At 41.2% G+C, this 22,975-nt stretch overlaps 1 protein-coding gene across 2 annotated transcripts in view; it reads left to right on the top strand.

Annotated features, from left to right (window-relative positions):
• Window positions 1-22,975, top strand: part of LOC307118638 (3',5'-cyclic-AMP phosphodiesterase 4D-like) — a 444,553-nt gene that overhangs the window by 93,200 nt on the left and 328,378 nt on the right. For both annotated transcript variants that reach the window (XM_079804330.1, XM_079804329.1), the window contains exon 3: window positions 16,397-16,635. In XM_079804330.1, the coding sequence (XP_079660456.1) occupies window positions 16,397-16,635 (239 nt within the window). The remainder of the gene's footprint in view (window positions 1-16,396; window positions 16,636-22,975) is intronic.

Here is a 22,975-nt window from a genome sequence, read left to right as displayed (position 1 = left end):
CACATGCATCCATCCATCCATATATCCACATGCATCCATCCATCCATATATCCACATGCATCCATCCATCCATATATCCACATCCATCCATCCATATATCCACATCCATCCATCCATATATCCACATGCATCCATCTATCCTTATATCCATCTCCATCCATCCATATATCCACATCCATCCATCCATATATCCACATGCATCCATCCATCCATATATCCACATGCATCCATCCATATATCCACATGCATCCATCCATATATCCACATGCATCCATCCATCCATATATCCACATGCATCCATCCATATATCCACATGCATCCATCCATATATCCACATCCATCCATCCATATATCCACATCCATCCATCCATATATCCACATCCATCCATCCATATATCCACATGCATCCATCCATCCATATATCCACATGCATCCATCCATCCATATATCCACATGCATCCATCCATCCATATATCCACATGCATCCATCCATCCATATATCCACATCCATCCATCCATATATCCACATCCATCCATCCATATATCCACATCCATCCATCTATCCTTATATCCATCTCCATCCATCCATCTCCATATCCATCTCCATCCATCTATCCTTATATCCATCCATCCATCTCCATATCCATCTCTATCTATCTATCCTTATATCCATCCATCCATCCATCCATCCATCCATCCATCCATCCATCTATCCATCCATCCATATATCCATCTATCCATCCATCCATATATCCACATCCATCCATCAATCCACATATCCACATCCATCCATATATCCACATCCACATCCATCCATCAATCCATATATCCACATCCATCCATATATCCACATCCACATCCATCCATCAATCCACATATCCACATCCATCCATCAATCCACATATCCACATCCATCCATCCATCCATCCATCCATCCATCCATCCATCAATCAATCCATATATCCACATCCATCCATATATCCACATCCACATCCATCCGTGTATCCACATCCACCCATCCATCAATCCATATATCCACATCCATCCATGTATCCACATCCACATCCATCCATCAATCCATATATCCACATCCATCCATATATCCACATCCATCTATGTATCCACATCCACATCTCCATCCATATATCCACATCCATCTATGTATCCACATCCCCATCCATCCATCCATCCATCCATCCATCCATCCATCCATATATCCACACCCATCCATATATCCACATCCATCCATATATCCACATCCATCCATGTATCCACATCCATCCATATATCCACATCCATCTATGTATCCACATCCCCATCCCCATCCATCCATCCATCCATCCATCCATATATCCACATCCATCCATATATCCACATCCATCCATATCCATCCATCCATCCATCCATCCCCATCCAATCAATCAATCCATCCATCCATCCATCCATATATCCACATCCATCCATATATCCACATCCATCTATGTATCCACATCCCCATCCATCCATCCATCCATCCATATATCCACACCCATCCATATATCCACATCCATCCATATATCCACATCCATCTATGTATCCACATCCCCATCCATCCATCCATCCATCCATCCATCCATCCATCCATATATCCACATCCATCCATATATCCACATCCATCCATATATCCACATCCATCCCCATCCAATCCATCCATCCAAACCTTTTTCAAACTTTCTGGTCCGGCTTTCTCAAGCCAACTTAAAGTTTGTCTCGACAAACTTTTTTAAAAATCTAGTTATTATATATATTTTTTTAAAATAAATAAATACTGCTTTTTAGGTTTATTTCAGTTCTAGGTTTATTTTTAGATTAACTTTTCTAATTTTAATGACTTTAATTTAAGTTTTTCCAACTAATAATGATATTTTATTTTAATTTAGCTTTATTTCAATGAACAGAAATGTTTTTAATAGTTTTAGTTTGTTAGAATAACCCTGGTACTGGTGAATCCATTATTATCATTTTCACTGCTTTTATTTTATTAATAGGGCAAAAATGGTTGGTCTCTGTAAAGCAGGAAGGCCGAATGATAAAATGTCTTAATGGTCACTCACGCAGCAAAGCAACATTTGCATAATTGGATTCCATGTTAACATCATAATGTGCACATTTTGAGTAAGCAACATCAGAACACGATTCTCAAACTCTTCGTGATGCACCGATTAGCATTTTTCATTTGTGGGGAAGTTCACCCAGCCTGTGATTCTGATGGATTCTTAAAGGTAAACTGCACATAAGACATAAGCTTCCTCTGAAAAAAATAATGGGGCCATAAATTGCAATTCAAGCGGGAATCCACAGGTCAGCTGCCTGTCAGAAGCCACATGACAGTGATCATCGCAACTGATGAGCGGCTGAGAGGAACTGGAGGTTATTTGTCTTTTGTCAGACGATGTTCTCCAGCTCAGGCTTTGATGTAGATATCGACATGGGTCACATGGGTGCGGGTTCAAGTACTGCCCTCTACAGCTGAGGACCCTTCTGACGCCCCTCTCGGGTTTTAAGGCCTACAATTGGATGTGCCTGAGAATGTGATTCCCTAGGGAAAATACAGACTTGAATCAATGATCCTTGAATAACACAGAGCCAACATCAGTCATCACACCCAAGCACATTATCAATGGATAAAATCATGCGATACCGGTCAGTGTGAATTAGGGATGCAACAATACAGTTAGTCCACGGTTCAATACATACCTCGGTTTTTACCCACGGTTTTCGGTTCGGTTCGGTTCTGATGGCTTGTCACATACATTTTTTGTTATTCTATTCTTAGGCGACAGGAACCGCAAGAGGTTAAAGAGAAAAAAGACTATTTTTTTATTGCAATACTCTTTCTTTATTTTACTTAAAAGAATTGAAAAATGGAGACATAACCGACTGTGTTTATGTAAACCTTGTGTGTATTTGACAGTATTAACGCAGTAAGACGACGACTTAGTTCAGTATTCGCGTGTTTGACAGGCTTTTAGTGCGCGCGCTCTGAAAAGCGCATGTTAAAACCGCGCACGCGAATGAAACCGGCAAGGCTTTAAAACGCATGCAAATAATGAACTTTCATGATTGTGAATAACTATAGTGTTCCGTGAGTATAACTCTACCACTAACGTGTGATGTGAATGTATGTCGCATTGTTCAGTATTGGGATGGAGGCAAATTATAGAATTTGTAGAAAAATAATTAATTAAATGCGAAACCGATAAAATCGCAATTCACAAGTGCGTATTGAACCGTGAATGCCGTACCGAACGGTTCAATATTATATTGAGAATTGTGGCATCCCTAGTGTGAATCCATCGGTCAGTGTGAAACCTCCTGACACTGAATCCATCGGTCAGTGTGAAACCTCCTGACACTGAATCCATCGGTCAGTGTGAATCCATCGGTCAGTGTGAAACCTGTAGCCGATCCATCGGTCAGTGTGAATCCATCGGTCAGTGTGAAACCTGTAGCCGATCCATCGGTCAGTGTGAATCCTGTAGCCGATCCATCGGTCAGTGTGAATCCATCGGTCAGTGTGAATCCTGTAGCCGATCCATCGGTCAGTGTGAATCCATCGGTCAGTGTGAAACCTGTAGCCGATCCATCGGTCAGTGTGAATCCATCGGTCAGTGTGAATCCATCGGTCAGTGTGAATCCATCGGTCAGTGTGAATCCTGTAGCCGATCCATCGGTCAGTGTGAATCCATCGGTCAGTGTGAATCCATCGGTCAGTGTGAATCCATCGGTCAGTGTGAAACCTCCTGACACTGAATCCATCGGTCAGTGTGAATCCATCGGTCAGTGTGAAACCTCCTGACACTGAATCCATCGGTCAGTGTGAATCCATCGGTCAGTGTGAATCCATCGGTCAGTGTGAATCCATCGGTCAGTGTGAACACAGCAGTGGCTGAATGCTACCTCAGACACTCATGCAGTGTGAACTGAGCAGTGATCCGACCAGTTTGAAAATCGTGCAGTGTGAACCCGGCATAACTATTCATTTTGATGCTCCCCCTACTGACTATAAGTAAACTTGCAACTAACTTATTCTACTAACCCTAACCTAACAGTTTACTAATACTCTAATAACATGTAGTTGCAAAGTTACTCATAGTTAGTAGAATGTCTAAAGTTTAATATCAAAGTAACTGCATGTTGAATTTAAAAGTAATGAAATGAGTCAGTCAAGGCGTCTAAAGAGAAGGTTAAGGCTTAGCAAAAGCCAAACGATAAGTCATGCCGTCTGATCTACGGGATTAATCTTGTAAATGGCTTCTCAGTTATTAACAAGAACAGCCGAACAACAGTACAGCGCTGATCCGATCTCTCCTGCTCCACACGGGATACCTCGACTGACAGATGAGTGATGAAACCGCTGATTTATTCCTTGAACCCTGTAATACTTCACACGCTGGATGGATGTATCCACATTTTTTCACTTTCTGAAACATTGACAATCCAGTAAGAGATAGATAACATTCAGGGATAGGGCTGTGTGTGTGCGTGCTCTGTGAAGGACGAGCTGGTGGCGAAAATTGTGTATATACACACAAAATTAGATATTTGTACAAAACGGCAAGCAAGACCGCTTGGAGTAAAGAGAACAGTGTCTCTGAGTGACTTGACTACTGGCTCTTTTAATATCGAGTCGATGACTGTAAACGAAAGCAGCTGCTGTGAACAGACATTCATATTTGATCTGTTCTCCAGTGACGGAGGGACTCGTGTTCATACACTGCTAGTAATTCAGGAGCTTTAACATTTGCAGAGCGCGAAGGTACACCTATGATTCATTCACCATCTGGGCCGCTCAAGATGCATATCATTTAATGCAAGAAAAAGCAACTTGACATTTTTTGGCTCTAAATATTAGTTCATGCAAAAGTCATTTTAGCCGTGTGTTTAGTGTACCATATGTATATACTACCATTAAAAACGTTCTCTTCTGCTCACCAAAGCTGCGTTTATTTGATCAAAAATACAGTAAAAATTGTGAAATATTATTCTAGTGTAAATCAGCTGTTCTCTATGTGAATATATAGTAAAGTGTAATTTATTCCTTTGATCAAAGCTGAATTTATCATCATTACTCCAGTCTTTAGTGTCACATGATCCTTCACAAATAACTCTCATATGAGGATCTGATGCTCAACAAACATTTATGATTATTATTATCAAGGATTCTTTGATGAATAGAAGATCAAAAGAACATAATTTATTTGAAATATAAATTTTTACTTTCTTTACTGTCACGTTTGATCAATTTAATGCGTCCTTGCTGAATGAAAATATTAATTTCTTTAAAAAATATACTGACCCCAAACTTTTAAACAGCAGTGTACAGTATATAAACCCACTGATTACATTTTAAAGCAATGAGCCATAAGAAACCACACAAATACTGTACATGGCATCTCATCACTTATTCCATTGAGCATATACTCATTGGCTATAGATAATCTTTGATAATCAAATTTATGAATAATTGTAATATTTGATAACCCCTAACCATAACTAACCATAACTCTATAGTAAGTACATGTAGTTATTAATATTACTCAATACTTATTTGAGTAGGTACAAAATAACTACATCACCTTAAAATAAAGGGTTAAACTTTATTATTTTAATTGTTACAGTGTAATATATTTAAGTACTGAGTAATATTAATTAACTACATGTACTTACTATAGGGTTAGGGTAAGATTAGGGTTTGTTTGAGGGTTAGTTGCATGTAATTATACACAATTTACTGTTATTACTATGATAAATACATGTAACATATGTAACAATGACACTAAAATAAAGATTTTAAATGATTTTTTTTTAGAACTATAAAGATAAAATGTAAAAACCTATTTTAATACATTTTGTCTCTCTCATCATGAATATAGCCGGTGTAACTGGCATGGCATTAAAGCTGCACTATGTAACTTTTCCGTCCGCTAGAGGTCGGCTGTTCAAAACAAAGGTGTAGTTTGATGACGGCACGTTTGAGCGCAGAATCTTGGGTCATGTGATCTTCAGCTCAGAATGGGGACAGGACTCGGGCAGAAATCATGTTGATGATGTGATTATTAACGTTACTGTAGTGAAGCAGAAGCAGGACGAGTGTTGTGGAGCTGAGGAACCGCTGGAGCGATTGTTCATAAGATGAACGCAACACACGCCTCGCGAGCAGCGGGACTTTTATTATGCCACAGTCGCCACTTCCGCCCCTCCACTCATGAGTGTGAGGTAACGCAGCTCTGCTGATCATATTACACACATCTGAGTGTGTTGATGATGGGATGGCGTTACTCTGCTATGACACTTGTTCGCACTGCAGTGAGAGGAAAGCGTTTCTGCAGAATAACACCAGAAACCGAGAGGGAATGCGGATATGATGTCATCGACAGGCCACGCCCTCACACGTCCCGGTTCATTGGTTAAAAGAGCATCTCACCATTTACAAATAGTTGAAACATTTGGGATATTGTAAGTACTCAACTCAACAAAATATATAACACTGGCCGAGTGGCTTCTGGATATCTTAATGAAAATGTTTTACATAGTGCAGCTTTAACTATTGAAGAACATTAAAAATTATAATGAATATGTAATATGGTGCATATATTTATCATAATGCTCATCTCTAGAGTTAATTTTTCTAGCTGACTAATGAGTTTATGGACATTGGATATGGTTTTTCTGAGGTAAATGTGACGTTACTGTTTTACTGACGTCTTCCCACGGTTGAAACACTGATTGAGTGATTCCATGTGACGTGATACGGATTCGGTGAGTTGTCCTGTATCTTTAACACAATAGCTTATTCATGTTTATTCGGCGCTGTAACTGGTTTTAAAGCAGAGGAAAAGATTGGTTCATCTTCTCTTGAGCGGCTCCAGAGCGATCTCGCGCCACGGCGCCAAAACGGTGTTTATGTTTTTGAATTTCATTATAAAATGAACGTAATTTGAAATCTGAGACTGTGTCATATCAATAGTAACAAAGCTCAAAAATTATTGTGATTTATTGGATGGGAGGAGCTTCAATATTCCGTTCATTCATCAACTGAAAACAGGATGACTCATCGATTCTTGGGATTTAAGAATCGATATCGGGTAAAAATGAGAATTGATTAAAATCGAGAAATCAATATTTTTTACGCAGCCATATCTTATTTTTCATCAAAATTTACTTTCTTGACTTTCTCCACCTCTGAAAACAAGATTGTGAATGTGGCCAAATAATATTAACAAACTAGATTTTACATACTCTCATGTGAAGAAATTGTGAGAGGCATTTGTTCAGATCACGAACACTGACTTTGAGCAGCATTAATACTGATGACTTAACAAACACGATAATATAAATAAAGTGATGATCTGTTCTATATTATTTTCAATTGAATATTCTGTTTCACATTACAGAAGAAAAGCATGTTGTGAACGTCATTTTGACTTTGATATGACATTTTTTTACATAGTGCTGCTTTAACTATTCCACCAAATGGTTCAGTGGCTTGTATTGCATTACTGTAGAATTAAAGGGTTAGTTCACCCAAAAATGAAAGTTATGTCATTAATTACTTCCCCTCATGTCGTTGGACACCCGTCAGACCTCCGTTCATCTTCAGAACACAAATGAAGATATTTTAGTGTAAATCTGATGGCTCTGAAAGGCCTCCATTGGCTCAATGCACTTTACACTCTCAAGACCCTTAAAAGGTACTAAAGATGTCGTTACAAAGTCCATCTCACTACAGTGGTTCTACAATAACTTTATGAATCGGCGACAATAGTTTTTGTGCGCAAAAAAACCCTAAATAACGACTTATATAGTGATGACGATTTCAAAACACGGCCTCATGAAGCTTCGAAGCGTTATGAATCAATGAGTCGAATCATGATTTGGATCGCGTGTCAAACCGCCAAACTGCTGAAATTTGGCGATTCAAACTGCTGAATCGACTCACTGATTCATAACGCTTCGAAGCTTCATGAGGCCGTGTTTTGAAATCGTCATCACTATGTAAGTCGTTATTTAGGGGTTTTTTTGCGCACAAAAACTATTCTCGCCACTTCATAAAGTTATTGTAGAACCACTGTAGTGAGATGGACTGTGTAATGAAGTCTTTAGTGCCTTTTAAGGGTCTTGAGAGTGAACCGTGCCATTGAGCCATCAGATTTACACTAAAATATCTTCATTTGTGTTCTGAAGATGAACGGAGGTCTGATGGGGGTCGGGGGTAAGTAATTAATGACAGAATTTTCATTTTTGGGTGAACTAACCCTTTAATCTGATGACTGTATATTGAGTATTTTACAGCTCTGAACATGGCCGATCTGTTTTTATAAACGTCTATCGATCAGTTCAGGCTGTATTGAAGTATTTCAGAAGCACTCAAGCGTGAGTCATTGTCCAGAGCAAGATGTTCAAACCGTTCAAGCCCACTCCCATACGATAACCTCTGCCTCCTTCCCCAGAATACATCTGCCAAATAGCTGAAATTACCCTTACATTCCCCCTTCTCTGTTTTCTCGCCGCAGGTGGAGGGTTCACTCCTTTGTTCCGCTGAACGCCGTGCCATTCAAACCATGGCTGTGATCTGCGTCTCCACAGCCGCTTCCAGAGACTATTTTAAACCCCGTCTCCCACCCGCCCCTCCTAATCTGACTCTATAACAACTGCGCACATCTTGCTATTGTGCTTCTGCAATTTTCACGATATTGTGCCGTCTAATTCCATCCCTTGTTTAGTCACATGGATGTATTTTATGTGCCTTCGGTGTGAGATGTTGCTCTGACTATAAATGAAGCCCTTGATGCTTTGTGCTGGGGGCCGCGGCGTTCAACATGCCCACAGGCTTCAGTGCATGAGTCTCCTCATATAATCATGAATAGTGCATTAGGACCTGTTTGTAAAAAGGGGAGCTTTAATTTGATAGATGTTTTCATGTTTACATGCGGTCCTGATTAATGCAATAAGTTATTGGTCCAATTAAAAGAGAGAGAGAAGTTATATCAGCACTTTGTGTGTGTGTGGAAGCTATGCAAAATGCAAATGAATGCATAGAAAATTCTCTCTCCTTATAAGTTACACTGGCGGACTACTTATGCTAATAAAGTTGCAGCTTGGGAAATGCAAACACACAGAGGCTTCGTTACCTTTCCTCTGACAGCGAGCTTTCCATCTCGTCACAGTTCAACAGTCCCTATGGGACACAGATGCTGCACACATATCCGTTCCCTTCATTGGAAAAAAGCACTAATAATGTGAACACAGCCCATTAGGTGATTCTCCAGAGCTGTTTGAGAGTGTACCTATTGCATTCGATCCACCTTATTCCTGACGAGCCGACAGGTTTGGCACTTCCGGTTTGGGGAACTTACATTCAGAAAGACTATTTCAAATCGCAACAAATAAAGCTTTGATCCTTCAGTTTGACTGAATGAGATGTTTTATTTTATAACGTATGTTGAAGTGAAGTGTTGAAGTTCGTTATGAGTGTTATGTTATATCCAGAATATCTGTGGTAATCGCTGCATTCTTTCCCTCATGATTATTTTATTTTTCCCCTCTGTATTCCGCTGTAATCGTACGAAAAAGGACAACATATGCTGTACATTTGTGGTCTGTCCTCATAATTTAATTTACGATATATCCCATTAAAGGGATAGTTCACCCAGAAATGAAAATTCTGTCATCATTTAGTCACCCTCAAGTTGTTTCAAACCTGTATGAGTTTTGTTTGTTTTGATGAACACAGAAGATATTTAGAAGAATGTTTGTAAACAAGCAGATAGAGCAACTATTGACTACCATAGTATTTTTTTCCCTACTATGGTAGTCAATAGTTGCTCTATCTGCTTGTTTACAAACATTCTTCTAAATATCTTCATTTGTGTTCATCAAAACAAAGAAACTCATACAGGTTTGAAACAACTTGAGGGTGACTAAATGATGACAGAATTTTCATTTTTGGGTGAACTATCCTTTTAATAATTCAGTGGAATGCACAAAGAATCTCTCGTTTTTCTCCTCAAATCTCTTTCCAGGTTTGTTTTCACAGATAAATACAATTTATTATCTGTCAAAATGACGGACATCACTCTGAAATAATATCACACAATGCTGCAGTTAATGAACATGTTTGATTAAGGCAACATATGTACATAATACAGATATTACCAGTGTTGGGCATGCTACTTTAAAAAAGTAATTATAGTTACTAGTTACTTGTTACATCATTATAAAAGTAACTAATTACCAGGGAAAGTAACTACTGTTTTTTTTCTTCCAAATGTTCAATATGTCAAATAACTTGGATGCCCCCAATATTAAATATGTTAAATGATCGAGTTGGACACTAAATTGAATAAATTATTATTATAAAACATTGTACATTAATGTACACTATTGTAATGTTGCTGTGGGACAATGTGAGACACCTATCAAATTCAATACATTATTGTAAGTATTATCAGTGTAAATATTATCAGTACTATACTCCTCCTTTGGTAGTGGAGCTCACGGTATCATCTGGGTTTTTAGCCAATAATGTTGTGGCGGCATGTGATGATGTGAGGCTTCATTAGATTAGAATTACTGGACCTCGGCGTGGAGAGACTCTTATTCTTGGGCATGAGTTGCATGTTACATAAACAGTCTTACCTTTGACCTCAACGAGGGAAATGTAGCGTTTATACTTCCAGTTTGCGAAAGCTACCTTTGAAGTTGTTGGACTTGCCATCGCTCTGACTCCTCCTGGTCGTTGGTGTGTGTGATTGTGCATATGCGTGTGTGTGTGTGTGAACTCAACCTATCAACCTCGACTTTGTCTCCCAGACACCAATCATCATCAGTTATGTGTACCACCCCACCCACCCCCCAGCACACACACACACACACACACACACACACACACACACACACACACACACACACCAACACACACCAACCTACCAGAGAAGAAAAAAAACGTTGCAGGTCCGACTGACAGAGAGCCTGTTCGGATGAAAACCGCTTCAGTAAGCTCAATTATAGTAACGCCGCGTTTTATTCTCACTAACTTGTAACGGGAGAAACAGTCATTCGTTTGATTACTCGTTACTGAAAAAAATTATTCCGTTAGTAACGCCGTTTATCTATAACTGAGATGAGAGATGTATTTTATGTCTGGAAAAAAGCCTCGGATGACGCAAATTAGTCATGTGCCGGTAAACGGTAATACGATATACCGCAATAATGAACATGCACAATATTGTTATCGTGGGCACTTCAAAATACCGTGAATATTTATTTATTAGCCTACCTATTATTCCGATTTTTAAAATGCATTTACTTTACCCATGAACCGTTTAAAATGAACAATACGTCAAAGAGGAACGAGCACTGATGTAAACAAAACCCAACGTGCATGAGCACATGGCGGAACGAGTGAAGGACATGCCTTGAATGAAACGCACATTCACTATCTGACAGCAGAGGGCGCTGACGGAACAGCAGAAATGCAGCCGTTTCTCCGGTAATCCCTGGTAAACAAAACAGTTTTCTGTATTCGCTACGGTGATCATCACATAAAAATAACTAATACTTAATACTTAAAGACTTAAGGCTATTCATGTTCAAACTTAAACATTTTATATTTGAATCTGGACTAAATCACATGCCCTAGATATTGTTTGAATATGTTCTGAATCTGATTGTTATTCAGTCACACACTTTACAATAAGGCTCCATTATTTAACATTAGTTCATTCATTAACAAGCTGACAATGAAAAATACTTCTAAAACGTGTATTAATCTAAGTTAAATGTAAATTTCAGCATTTAATAACACATTATTAATATCAAAAGTTGTCACTGTATTATTTAATGAACCCGAGCTTACACTGACTAACAGTTGCTTTTTTAACTAACATTATCAGTGAAGAATAACTGTAAAAATGTAGCTATTTGCTCTTTGTTGATGTTAATGCATTAACTAGTGAGACCTTGGTGTAAAGTGTTACCTATTGTTCTTTATAATTCTTTAGCTCTTTAATCTGTTTTAAATATATGTTTACTTTATACATTTTTGTGTATTGCTTTATTATATTTAAATGTTTGGTTCTTTTGTTATTAGAAAGTTATTAAACCTGTTATAGTATGACAACACTTTTTTTTGCAACAAATTTCATTATCGTGATAATACCGTATACCGTGATAAAAGCTTCAGCAATTAATCGCAACATGAAAATTTGATACCGGCACATGCCTAACGCAAATATCGTCATTTTGCGTCATCGGAGGCTTTTTTGGCCAGAGGTTAGAGACTACAGCCAGTAGAAGAAGCGGTTCTGCATGTTATCAACCCGCCCATAGGGGAGAGATCTCACACACAGAATGTAAGACACAGACGGCCGCACGGCATCCATAACGGAGTGGAGCGGAGCAAAGCGAGTGTTCTCAATGAATTCCTATGAAAGTTAAGCTTCCATAGGCATGAACTGAAAACACACCAGACTGGACACACACCGTGAATGAATGATAATGAGGCCGTGCTCATTTTAGTTTCGGTTTAAAATGAGCGCCAATTCGGGGGCGGTTTGCTTGAATTGTGGGTTCATGAAAATACAACTAAACGGTACAAAGACAAACTCACTTAAATAGGCATATTTCGCTTTGAAACCAAATCTTCTGCGATCATCTGGTGTGTCAGCTCTTCGCTCTCTGAGGAATGAGATCTGACTCCTGCTGATGATGTGTGGCGACTCTCGTTCGGCTCGTGCTGTATTGAGCAGACACGCTCTGTTCTCTAACTCAACTAAATCATTTTATTACCATAAAAATGAAAATGATGGTGGGGCGGTGTCGCGATGGGCAAGAGATGTAACCGGTAGGTGTGGCTTTGGGAGTGACCTCGTAGGGCAGCGAAGCAAGTGCATTCTGGGAGTTGTTGTCTTTCATCCATATGAGCCAAAAATACATTTTCTGTCTTTTCCCAGTCTAGAAGGCACCAAATTAAAAAATAATTTCACATTTCTACTACATAAATGACCCAGTTTAAATACACATTCATCTACCCAGCGCTCAAGTGCCCCTTTAACCCGTCTGTTATTGCTGTGGAAAGAATTGTGCTTTTGGGGTAATTCATGGTCTGTTGGAAGTACGTTGTTGATGCTTTTACACTTATTTTTAAATGTCCTTTTAATGTTCAATGGTTGAAGGTTGGATTGGTTTTTATTATTGCATACATAGAGCGAGTGTTTCACTAATTGTTTACAGCTTAACAGAAGTTACACCCATAATTCACGCAAAGCATCATGTGGCGTAGGAATAAGGTGGATATATTGTGTGTGAATATATTTTACTTTTTTTGTCCCTTTTTCCTTCTTACTGTCAATCATTGGTCACCTTCATTAACAGATCAGTTGTAAAGAAGCCCATTATATTTGATTTATTTTGGAGAGTTTGTGCCTGCGTGTAGTGAAAATAAAAATTGTCATCATTTGCTCACCCTTTTCTTTCTTCTGTTGAACACAAAGGAAGATATTTTGAAGAATGCCAGTTGATGTTGACTTCCATATTTTTTCCATCATCTGTGTTTCCCATATCCTTAAAAATATAATCTTTTGTGTTCAGCAGAAGAAAGAAACTCATACAGGTTTGGAACAACACGAGGATGAGTAAATGATGACGGAGTTTTCATTTTTGGGTGAACTGTCCCTTTAAATGTCCCGTAAATAATGAGGCATGACAGAACGTTTGGCATATTACAAATTAATGACCAGAAAACACAATCTTTCCTTTATTTATTTTGTGCACTCCATGCATGAGAGGGTCTGAGAGGGACAAAATGACATTTGTATTTGTTGCATGCTTTTTTTCCCACTAAAACATTTCCTTTTCCAAAGTTTTTACCGGAATGACACTAGAAAGGACCATCTCTGTGCTGATTAAATTTAGAATCAAAGCCCCAAGAGGTTTGACATACTCTTTAAGGAAATTAATTTACCTAATTTGGGAATTCATCTTGGGGTCGTGCCTCCATTATAACCACCAACTCATTTTCTGCAAATCTATTTATACTAGGATGAATCTCATGAAGCTTGTCAAGAACAAATCCAGGTCATATTTCACCCTAAAATCAGTTTTTGCTTGGTGAAAAGGAAGCCTATTGTAGGATCATATTGGGAGTATATTGCGATAGTATTTGGTGTGATGCCTTTTGTTTAGTTAAAGGGATCATGAGCTGAGAATATTGACAAATAAAAGGTGATCATACTATAAGAATATCCTGTACGCTTCAGAACTGAAAACTTCCTTGTTAGCCCAAAAACAGCTTTATTGCAACCAAGCCCAGAGAACGGCTCGTTGTGCAACTTTGGCCCCGCCCACTGGAGTGTTAGTGAGATGACGAGGAGAGGAGAGCGATACAGGATGGACCTTACAAAGGATCCTAATGCTAGGAGAATGTGCTTATTTATTTTCAACAATGTGAAAGTCTCTGTTGAGCATTATTTATTTGCATTCGCTATATGGACTCGACAGTAATTCATGTTAAATCTAACGCCTGATCAGTGATTTCTGATATGTAATGATCCATGTACAGTCAGATGATATTTCTCTGTGTCAGTAAATCAAACCAGTGACTAAACGCTCAGCTTCACATTGTTTCTCTTATATAATCTGTATTTAAACTGTGATTAAATTATATAACAGTGCAAGTTTATCAGTGACTGAGTTCTGGACTTGCACCAAAACTGCTGTAATAATCAATAAATCTGTTAGTTATGATGAAAGCATTCGTTTGTGTGCAGAAATCGAGTTACAATGACGAGATCACGGCTTTCATGAGCTCAACATGTGATCGGCTAAAATATAAAAATGCCTTTTATTTCTAAATCAAGACAAAATCATACTAACATTATAAGTGCACCATAGGAAACATAAGAAGATGTGAATATAATGCCATAGATCTGAATATAATGCCATAATCAACACTTTTCATGGTTAGTTAACCTTGAGAGCTGTAATAGTAAAATGTGCTAAGTTTCTGAGAGAGTTCCACATGTAATACTAGCTATTTCATATGATAAGATGTAAGCCAATCACAGCAGTGGGCGTTTACACTGACGTCTCACAGCGGCCAATCACAGCAGTGGGCGTTTACACTGACGTCTCACAGCAGCCAATCACAGCAGTGGGCGTTTACACTGAAGTCTCACAGCGGCCAATCACAGCAGTGGGCGTTTACACTGAAGTCTCACAGCAGCCAATCACAGCAGTGGGCGTTTACACTGACGTCTCACAGCGGCCAATCACAGCAGTGGGCGTTTACACTGACGTCTCACAGCAGCCAATCACAGCAGTGGGCGTTTACACTGAAGTCTCACAGCGGCCAATCACAGCAGTGGGCGTTTACGCTGACGTCTCACAGCAGCCAATCACAGCAGTGGGCGTTTACACTGAAGTCTCACAGCGGCCAATCACAGCAGTGGGCGTTTACACTGAAGTCTCACAGCGGCCAATCACAGCAGTGGGCGTTTACACTGAAGACTCACAGCGGCCAATCACAGCAGTGGGCGTTTACACTGAAGTCTCACAGCGGCCAATCACAGCAGTGGGCGTTTACGCTGACGTCTCACAGCAGCCAATCACAGCAGTGGGCGTTTACACTGAAGTCTCACAGCGGCCAATCACAGCAGTGGGCGTTTACACTGTCTCACAGCAGCCAATCACAGTAGTGGCGTTTACACGGTCTCACAGCAGCCAATCACAGCAGTGGGCGTTTACACTGACATCTCACAGCAGCCAATCACAGCAGTGGGCGTTTACTCTGACGCCTCACAGCAGCCAATCACAGCAGTGGGCGTTTACTCTGACGCCTCACAGCAGACACGCCCCTTCAAATCAGAGGCTAAAATCAGGGTACCTTGTATTTCTAAATCAAGACCATTTTTGATGTAAAAATCATACTAACATTATAAGTGCACCATAGGAAACATTATAAAACAACAAAACAATGCAGTTCATGACCCCTTAAATAAAACAAAAACTATTTCAGTGATGAGAATAACAATGTAGAATATTAGCTCGGGGGATATTAGCTGCTTTCGGTCTGAACAGATACAGCCTCTTAAGAGCGAGCTCATTTTGAGAGACATTTTGAGATGTAGCTAACATCATTTTATTTTCCCTTTTTTATTTGGTACTTTGCCAACTGGCTGATCTGGGAAGTGTGTGTGCAGTTTTCTGCCCTCAAGTCATGCATATAAATACAACTCGAACCATCATAACCCCCAGACGCATCTGTAGGCCCATTGCCTTCCCAGTCTGTGTATGATCTGCTCCACAGCTCAGAGGAAGACGAGCGCTAGTAAACGGTGTGTTTGTGTTGTGCCAGGTGTGCGACGGGTCCCCGGAGTGCCCAGGGGCCGAGGCAGAGGAAGCAGTGGCTCCAGGCCTGGAGCTCATCGGGGTCCGCAGACGCTCCAGCCGGACTCTGCATCTGCCCCCGCTGGCCTTCCGGATCGCGGAGCAACATGACTGGAACAGCAGAGAGATGGAGCCCATGGCCCGTCCCACCACCCTGGCCCTGCGCACCCCCCCACTCATCGCCATCACATCGGCGGACGCCGGCAGGTGAGCTCAAACACAGGAGGCCTTTTGTGTGGATGCATATCATATGGACATATCCACAGGGCTCGCACGGCTACTGGTTTCTTTAATACATCTACAGTTGCAGGAAAAAGTATGTGAACCCCTTGCAGAATCTGTGAATAATTTTAACCAGATAAGCGAGATCATGCAAAATAAATGTTTTTTGTTTAATTTTTTTAGTACTGTCCTGAATAAGATATTCAACATACATTTGTGTAGTGTGTGTGTCATTCCCTGATGATCCATTTTTCTGAAGAACGTTGGGCAGTTTAACAAACAAGAGACTCAAGAACAACCATCACAAACACACACAACCGTGGATCATCAGGGAACGACACACACACAGCCGTGTATCATCAGGGAACGACACACACACACACACACAACCATGGATCATCAGGGAACGTCACACACACAACCGTGTATCATCAGGGAACGACACACACACACACACACACACACAACCATGGATCATCAGGGAACGACACACAAACACACACAACCATGGATCATCAGGGAACCACACACACACAGCCGTGTATCATCAGGGAACGACACACACACACACACACAACCATGGACCATCAGGGAACGACACACACACACACACACAACCATGGATCATCAGGGAACGACACACACACAGCCGTGGATCATCAGGGAACCACACACACACACACACACACACACACACACACACAGCCGTGGATCATCAGGGAACCACACACACACACACACACACACACACACACACACACAGCCGTGTATCATCAGGGAACGACACACACACACACACACACTCAACCATGGATCATCAGGGAACGACACACACACACACACACACACACACACACAGCCGTGGATCATCAGGGAACAACACACACACACACACACACACACACACAGCCGTGGATCATCAGGGAACAACACACACACACACACACACAGCCGTGGATCATCAGGGAATAACACACACACACACACACACACACACACAGCCGTGGATCATCAGGGAACCACACACACACACACACACACACACACACACAGCCGTGGATCTTCAGGGAACCACACACACACACACACACACAGCCGTGGATCATCAGGGAACCACACACACACACACACACAGCCGTGGATCATCAGGGAACCACACACACACACACACACAGCCGTGGATCATCAGGGAACAACACACACACACACACAGCCGTGGATCATCAGGGAACCACACACACACACACACACACACAGCCGTGGATCATCAGGGAACCCCACACACACACAGCCGTGGATCATCAGGGAACCACACACACACACAGCCGTGGATCATCAGGGAACCCCACACACACACAGCCGTGGATCATCAGGGAACAACACACACACACAGCCGTGGATCATCAGGGAACCACACACACACACACACACACACAGCCGTGGATCATCAGGGAACCACACACACACACACACACACACAGCCGTGGATCATCAGGGAACCACACACACACACACACACAGCCGTGGATCATCAGGGAACAACACACACACACACACACAGCCGTGGATCATCAGGGAACCACACACACACACACACACACACAGCCGTGGATCATCAGGGAACCACACACACACACAGCCGTGGATCATCAGGGAACAACACACACACACACACAGCCGTGGATCATCAGGGAACAACACACACACACACACAGCCGTGGATCATCAGGGAACAACACACACACACACACACACACAGCCGTGGATCATCAGGGAACCACACACACACACACACACACACAGCCGTGGATCATCAGGGAACCACACACACACACACACACAGCCGTGGATCATCAGGGAACAACACACACACACACACAGCCGTGGATCATCAGGGAACAACACACACACACACACAGCCGTGGATCATCAGGGAACCACACACACACACACACACACAGCCGTGGATCATCAGGGAACCCCACACACACACAGCCGTGGATCATCAGGGAACCACACACACACACACACACACACACACACAGCCGTGGATCATCAGGGAACCACACACACACACACACACACAGCCGTGGATCATCAGGGAACCACACACACACACACACACAGCCGTGGATCATCAGGGAACCACACACACACACACACACACACACACACACACACAGCCGTGGATCATCAGGGAACCACACACAGACACACACACACACACACACACAGCCGTGGATCATCAGGGAACCACACACACACACACACAGCCGTGGATCATCCGGGAACCACACACACACACACACAGCCGTGGATCATCAGGGAACGACACACACACACAAACACAGCCGTGGATCATCCGGGAACCACACACACACACACACAGCCGTGGATCATCAGGGAACAACACACACACACACACACACACACAGCCGTGGATCATCAGGGAACAACACACAGTATAAAGAACCAAGGGTTCATACATTTTTGAACGGGTCATTTTTATAAATTCAGCTATTTTTTTGTCTATATGTAAACATATTTATGTCAAATATCTTATTCAGGACAGTACTAAATAAAAAATAACATGCATTTTCTCTTATTTTGTTCAAATTATTCAAAAATTTTTTTACAGATTCTTGCGTGTTACATTTCTCTCCAGCAGTGTCAATTCTGATTGGAGTGTGAATGCTGTTTTTCCCCCATAACTATATAGTTTTTGTAGTATCAACAACCAGTGACTGTCCGTCACAACAGAAATAAGTGCTTGTAAATCATTTCAGTGCACCACTTTATTTTTTCGGAGTGCAAATAGTGTGCCTTGTTGGCAAGTGCTATTCACACTAGCTCCGCCTAACAATGCCTGTTTGGGAAAAAATAACGGGCGAATTTTAAAGTCTTCAGGGATGTAGTCAGTAAAGCGTAAGGCTTAAGGATATTGCTTTTGATGCGATCGACCCGGGTTTGAATCCTCCTTTTGCAGAGCTCGCTCTTCTCTCTTTTCCCAACACATATCACATTAAAAAGGCATTTACTTTCAATAAAAATGAAGAAAATGTTCTAAAAGTGGAAATAAAGTGCCTGACGAAATGTTTCATAATAATACAAGCATTTATTGGGTTAGGGGTTGGTGTAGGGAGGGCTTTTATTGTGACATATTTAATAATTTTAATAAATATAATCATTTACACTCTGTTATTATTGCATCCTGTTAATGTACAACAATACTGAGGTGCAAATAGTACGCATCTGCCAAAATAAAGTATAAATAGCATATAATTACTATGTACACATATTGCAAAGAACTGCTTTTACATGGTGTAAAAATAATACATCACTATTTTCACTTAGTAAATAACATCTATATTTGCACTTAGTGTAATTATCATCTATCATTATTTGCACTGTGTAAATAGCAATTATCGCTAAGAAAATATGCAATTTGTGTAAATAGAATCGAGTTGCTATTTTCTCTTAGTGCAAATAGCTGCTGCCTTATTTTTTTCAAGGTCATTTGTGAAGAAAACACTGTGGGAGTCTTTGTAAAAACACTTGGATATTTCTCAGCAGTGGTGTTTCATCATCGCCAGTGATAGAAATGTAAGAATGAAACGGGCATGGCGATCAAACCGACACCTTCGTCTGAGATTGGCTTCACTACTAGCTCTTCAGATCCTGTTTTAGAGGGAGAAGTTCTTTGGTGGGAGGGCTAGATTAGAACACACTTTGACATTTTGTCCAATGTCACCCTATCGCTGTTTTTCTGTCACTTATCATCCATGCAGCCTGTTCTGTCTTTGATGGACTCTTTAAAGAGGCACAGCTGAAGGGTCTCTCCAGGGACACGAGCAGATGGATGAAAGAGAATGTGTGGCTTAAGATCAGTGTCTCAGAGTATCCACAGCAATATACAACAGCATTTATCTGTGAATGTTCTTGCGTCTTTCATTTTGCAGTCCTCACTGTTTACTATTTCACACTAGATTTTCACCTTTACTGCAGACAATGCGAGTGCTTGCCTGTGCAGAACTTAGTGGGTGGTTGCTTACAGGCAAAAGAGCCCAATATTCAGGCTAGGGTTGCATCTGTGTTCTTATAGTCTTGCTTGACATTAACACCCGCCAAATGCGTGTGTATTTCAGGTGTGTAACATAGTCACTCCTACTAGTCACTGTGGCAGGTTGAATTTTATATATAAAATAAATTTTTCAATTGTCAGTCTTTTAAAAGGGCATCTGAAGTAATAAACTAAGTGCAATGTAGTGTTGTCAAAAATCTCGATACTGAAAACGCTTCCAATACTCAATTTCCGTAGAATAGATGCATGATACTAGCGTCTCTTTCTCTCTCTCTCTCTCTCTCTCTCTCTCTCTCTCTCTCTCTCTCTCTCTCTCTCTCTCTCTCTCTCTCTCTCTCTCTCTCTCTCTCTCTCTCTCTCTCTCTCTCTCTCTCTCTCTCTCTCTCTCTCTCTCTCTCTCTCTCTCTCTCTCTCTCTCTCTCTCTCTCTCTCTCTCTCTCTCTCTCTCTCTCTCTCTCTCTCTCTCTCTCTCTCTCTCTCTCTCTCTCTCTCTCTCTCTCTCTCTCTCTCATCTCTCTGACAGCGAGTGACACACAAACCTGCCTCCTCTGTTTCATGTGCTCTTGATGAATATTGTTACTGTTACAGGCTTGAATATCGGCGTGGGATTACGCGTATTGCACATCATTTTACTCCTCCCCAAAGTGCGGCACATAAAGCCGCCTCTCAGTGCTTGAGTTCTTTTTTTCTGTTTGTTGCGCTTAAACAGTCAAATACACACAAAATAATGTAAAAAAAAAAAGGTTTTCGCGTATTTACTTAAACAGTCATGTTCTGTTTTAAGTGAACGTGAACAGTTGAGAAAGAAAACGTGTAAACATTTAATGGATCCGTGCATCAACTCTTAAAGTGACAGGATCCTAATATTTCTGCTGCTAAATTGAGAGATAATATTAAAAATATCAAAATGCCAGTTTTTCGCTATTGTATCGATGCAAAATTGTGGCCAGTGAAAATGCAGAGTGGCTAATATCTTTGGAAAACCAAGAGCCACAATGACTGGTGAGCAAAAAAGTTAGTCAAGCCCTGGATATAATTAATCATGAAATATGTTAAATTGTATAGTTAAATATGTAAATAACATTCAGGCACTGTATATATCTTTATCCAATAGCCATATTCAAAGCAGCACCATCTTTGGTTTTTAACAGGAATGAAAGCGAGGCTGTGAAGAATAGACATACAGTACATATTACAAAGTACAAATTTGCTTTACCCCACTGCATCCCACGCTTTGCATTGCACTTGGTGATGTAAGGCTTGGATGAGCTGCTCGGCCATGGAAAACCCCATCCCATGAAGCTCTACACACTGTTCTTGAGCTCATCTGAAGGACACAGAAGTTTGGAGGTCTATTGACTCTGCAGAAAGTTGGCGACTTCTGTGACCCTCAGCATGTGCTGACCCCGCTTTGTGATTTCACTTTGTGGCTGAGTTACTGTTGTTCCCAATGGCTTCCACTTTGTTATAACACCACTAACAGTTGAGTGTGGAATATTTAGTAGTGAGGAAATGTCCCGAATGGACTTATTGCACAGGTGTCCACCGATCACGGCCCCACGCTTGAGTTCTCTGAGCTCCTGGGAGCGGCCCATTCTCTCACTAATGTGTGTAGAAGCGAACACACACACACACACACACTCCTGAGAGCGGCCCATTCTCTCACTAATGTGTGTAGAAGCGAACACACACACACACACACACACTCCTGAGAGCGGCCCATTCTCTCACTAATGTGTGTAGAAGCGAACACACACACACACACACACACACACACACACACACACACACACACACACACACACACACACACACACACACACACACACACACACACACACACACTCCTGAGAGCGGCCCATTCTCTCACTAATGTGTATAGAAGCGAACACACACACACACACACACACACACACACACTCCTGAGAGCGGCCCATTCTCTCACTAATGTGTATAGAAGCGAACACACACACACACACACACACACACACACACACACACACACACACACACACACACACACACACACACACACACACACACACACACACACACACACACACACACACACACACACACACACACTCCTGAGAGCAGCCCATTCTCTCACTAATGTGTGTAGAAGCGAACACACACACACACTCCTGAGAGCGGCCCATTCTCTCACTAATGTGTGTAGAAGCGAACACACACACACACACACACACACTCCTGAGAGCGGCCCATTCTCTCACTAATGTGTGT

The sequence above is a fragment of the Gobio gobio genome (genome assembly GCF_949357685.1).
Source record: "Gobio gobio genome assembly, chromosome: 22".
Taxonomy (NCBI): domain Eukaryota; kingdom Metazoa; phylum Chordata; class Actinopteri; order Cypriniformes; family Gobionidae; genus Gobio; species Gobio gobio.
The sequence above is the reverse complement of the archived record's forward strand: the minus strand, read 5'-3'. Positions and strand labels throughout refer to the sequence as shown.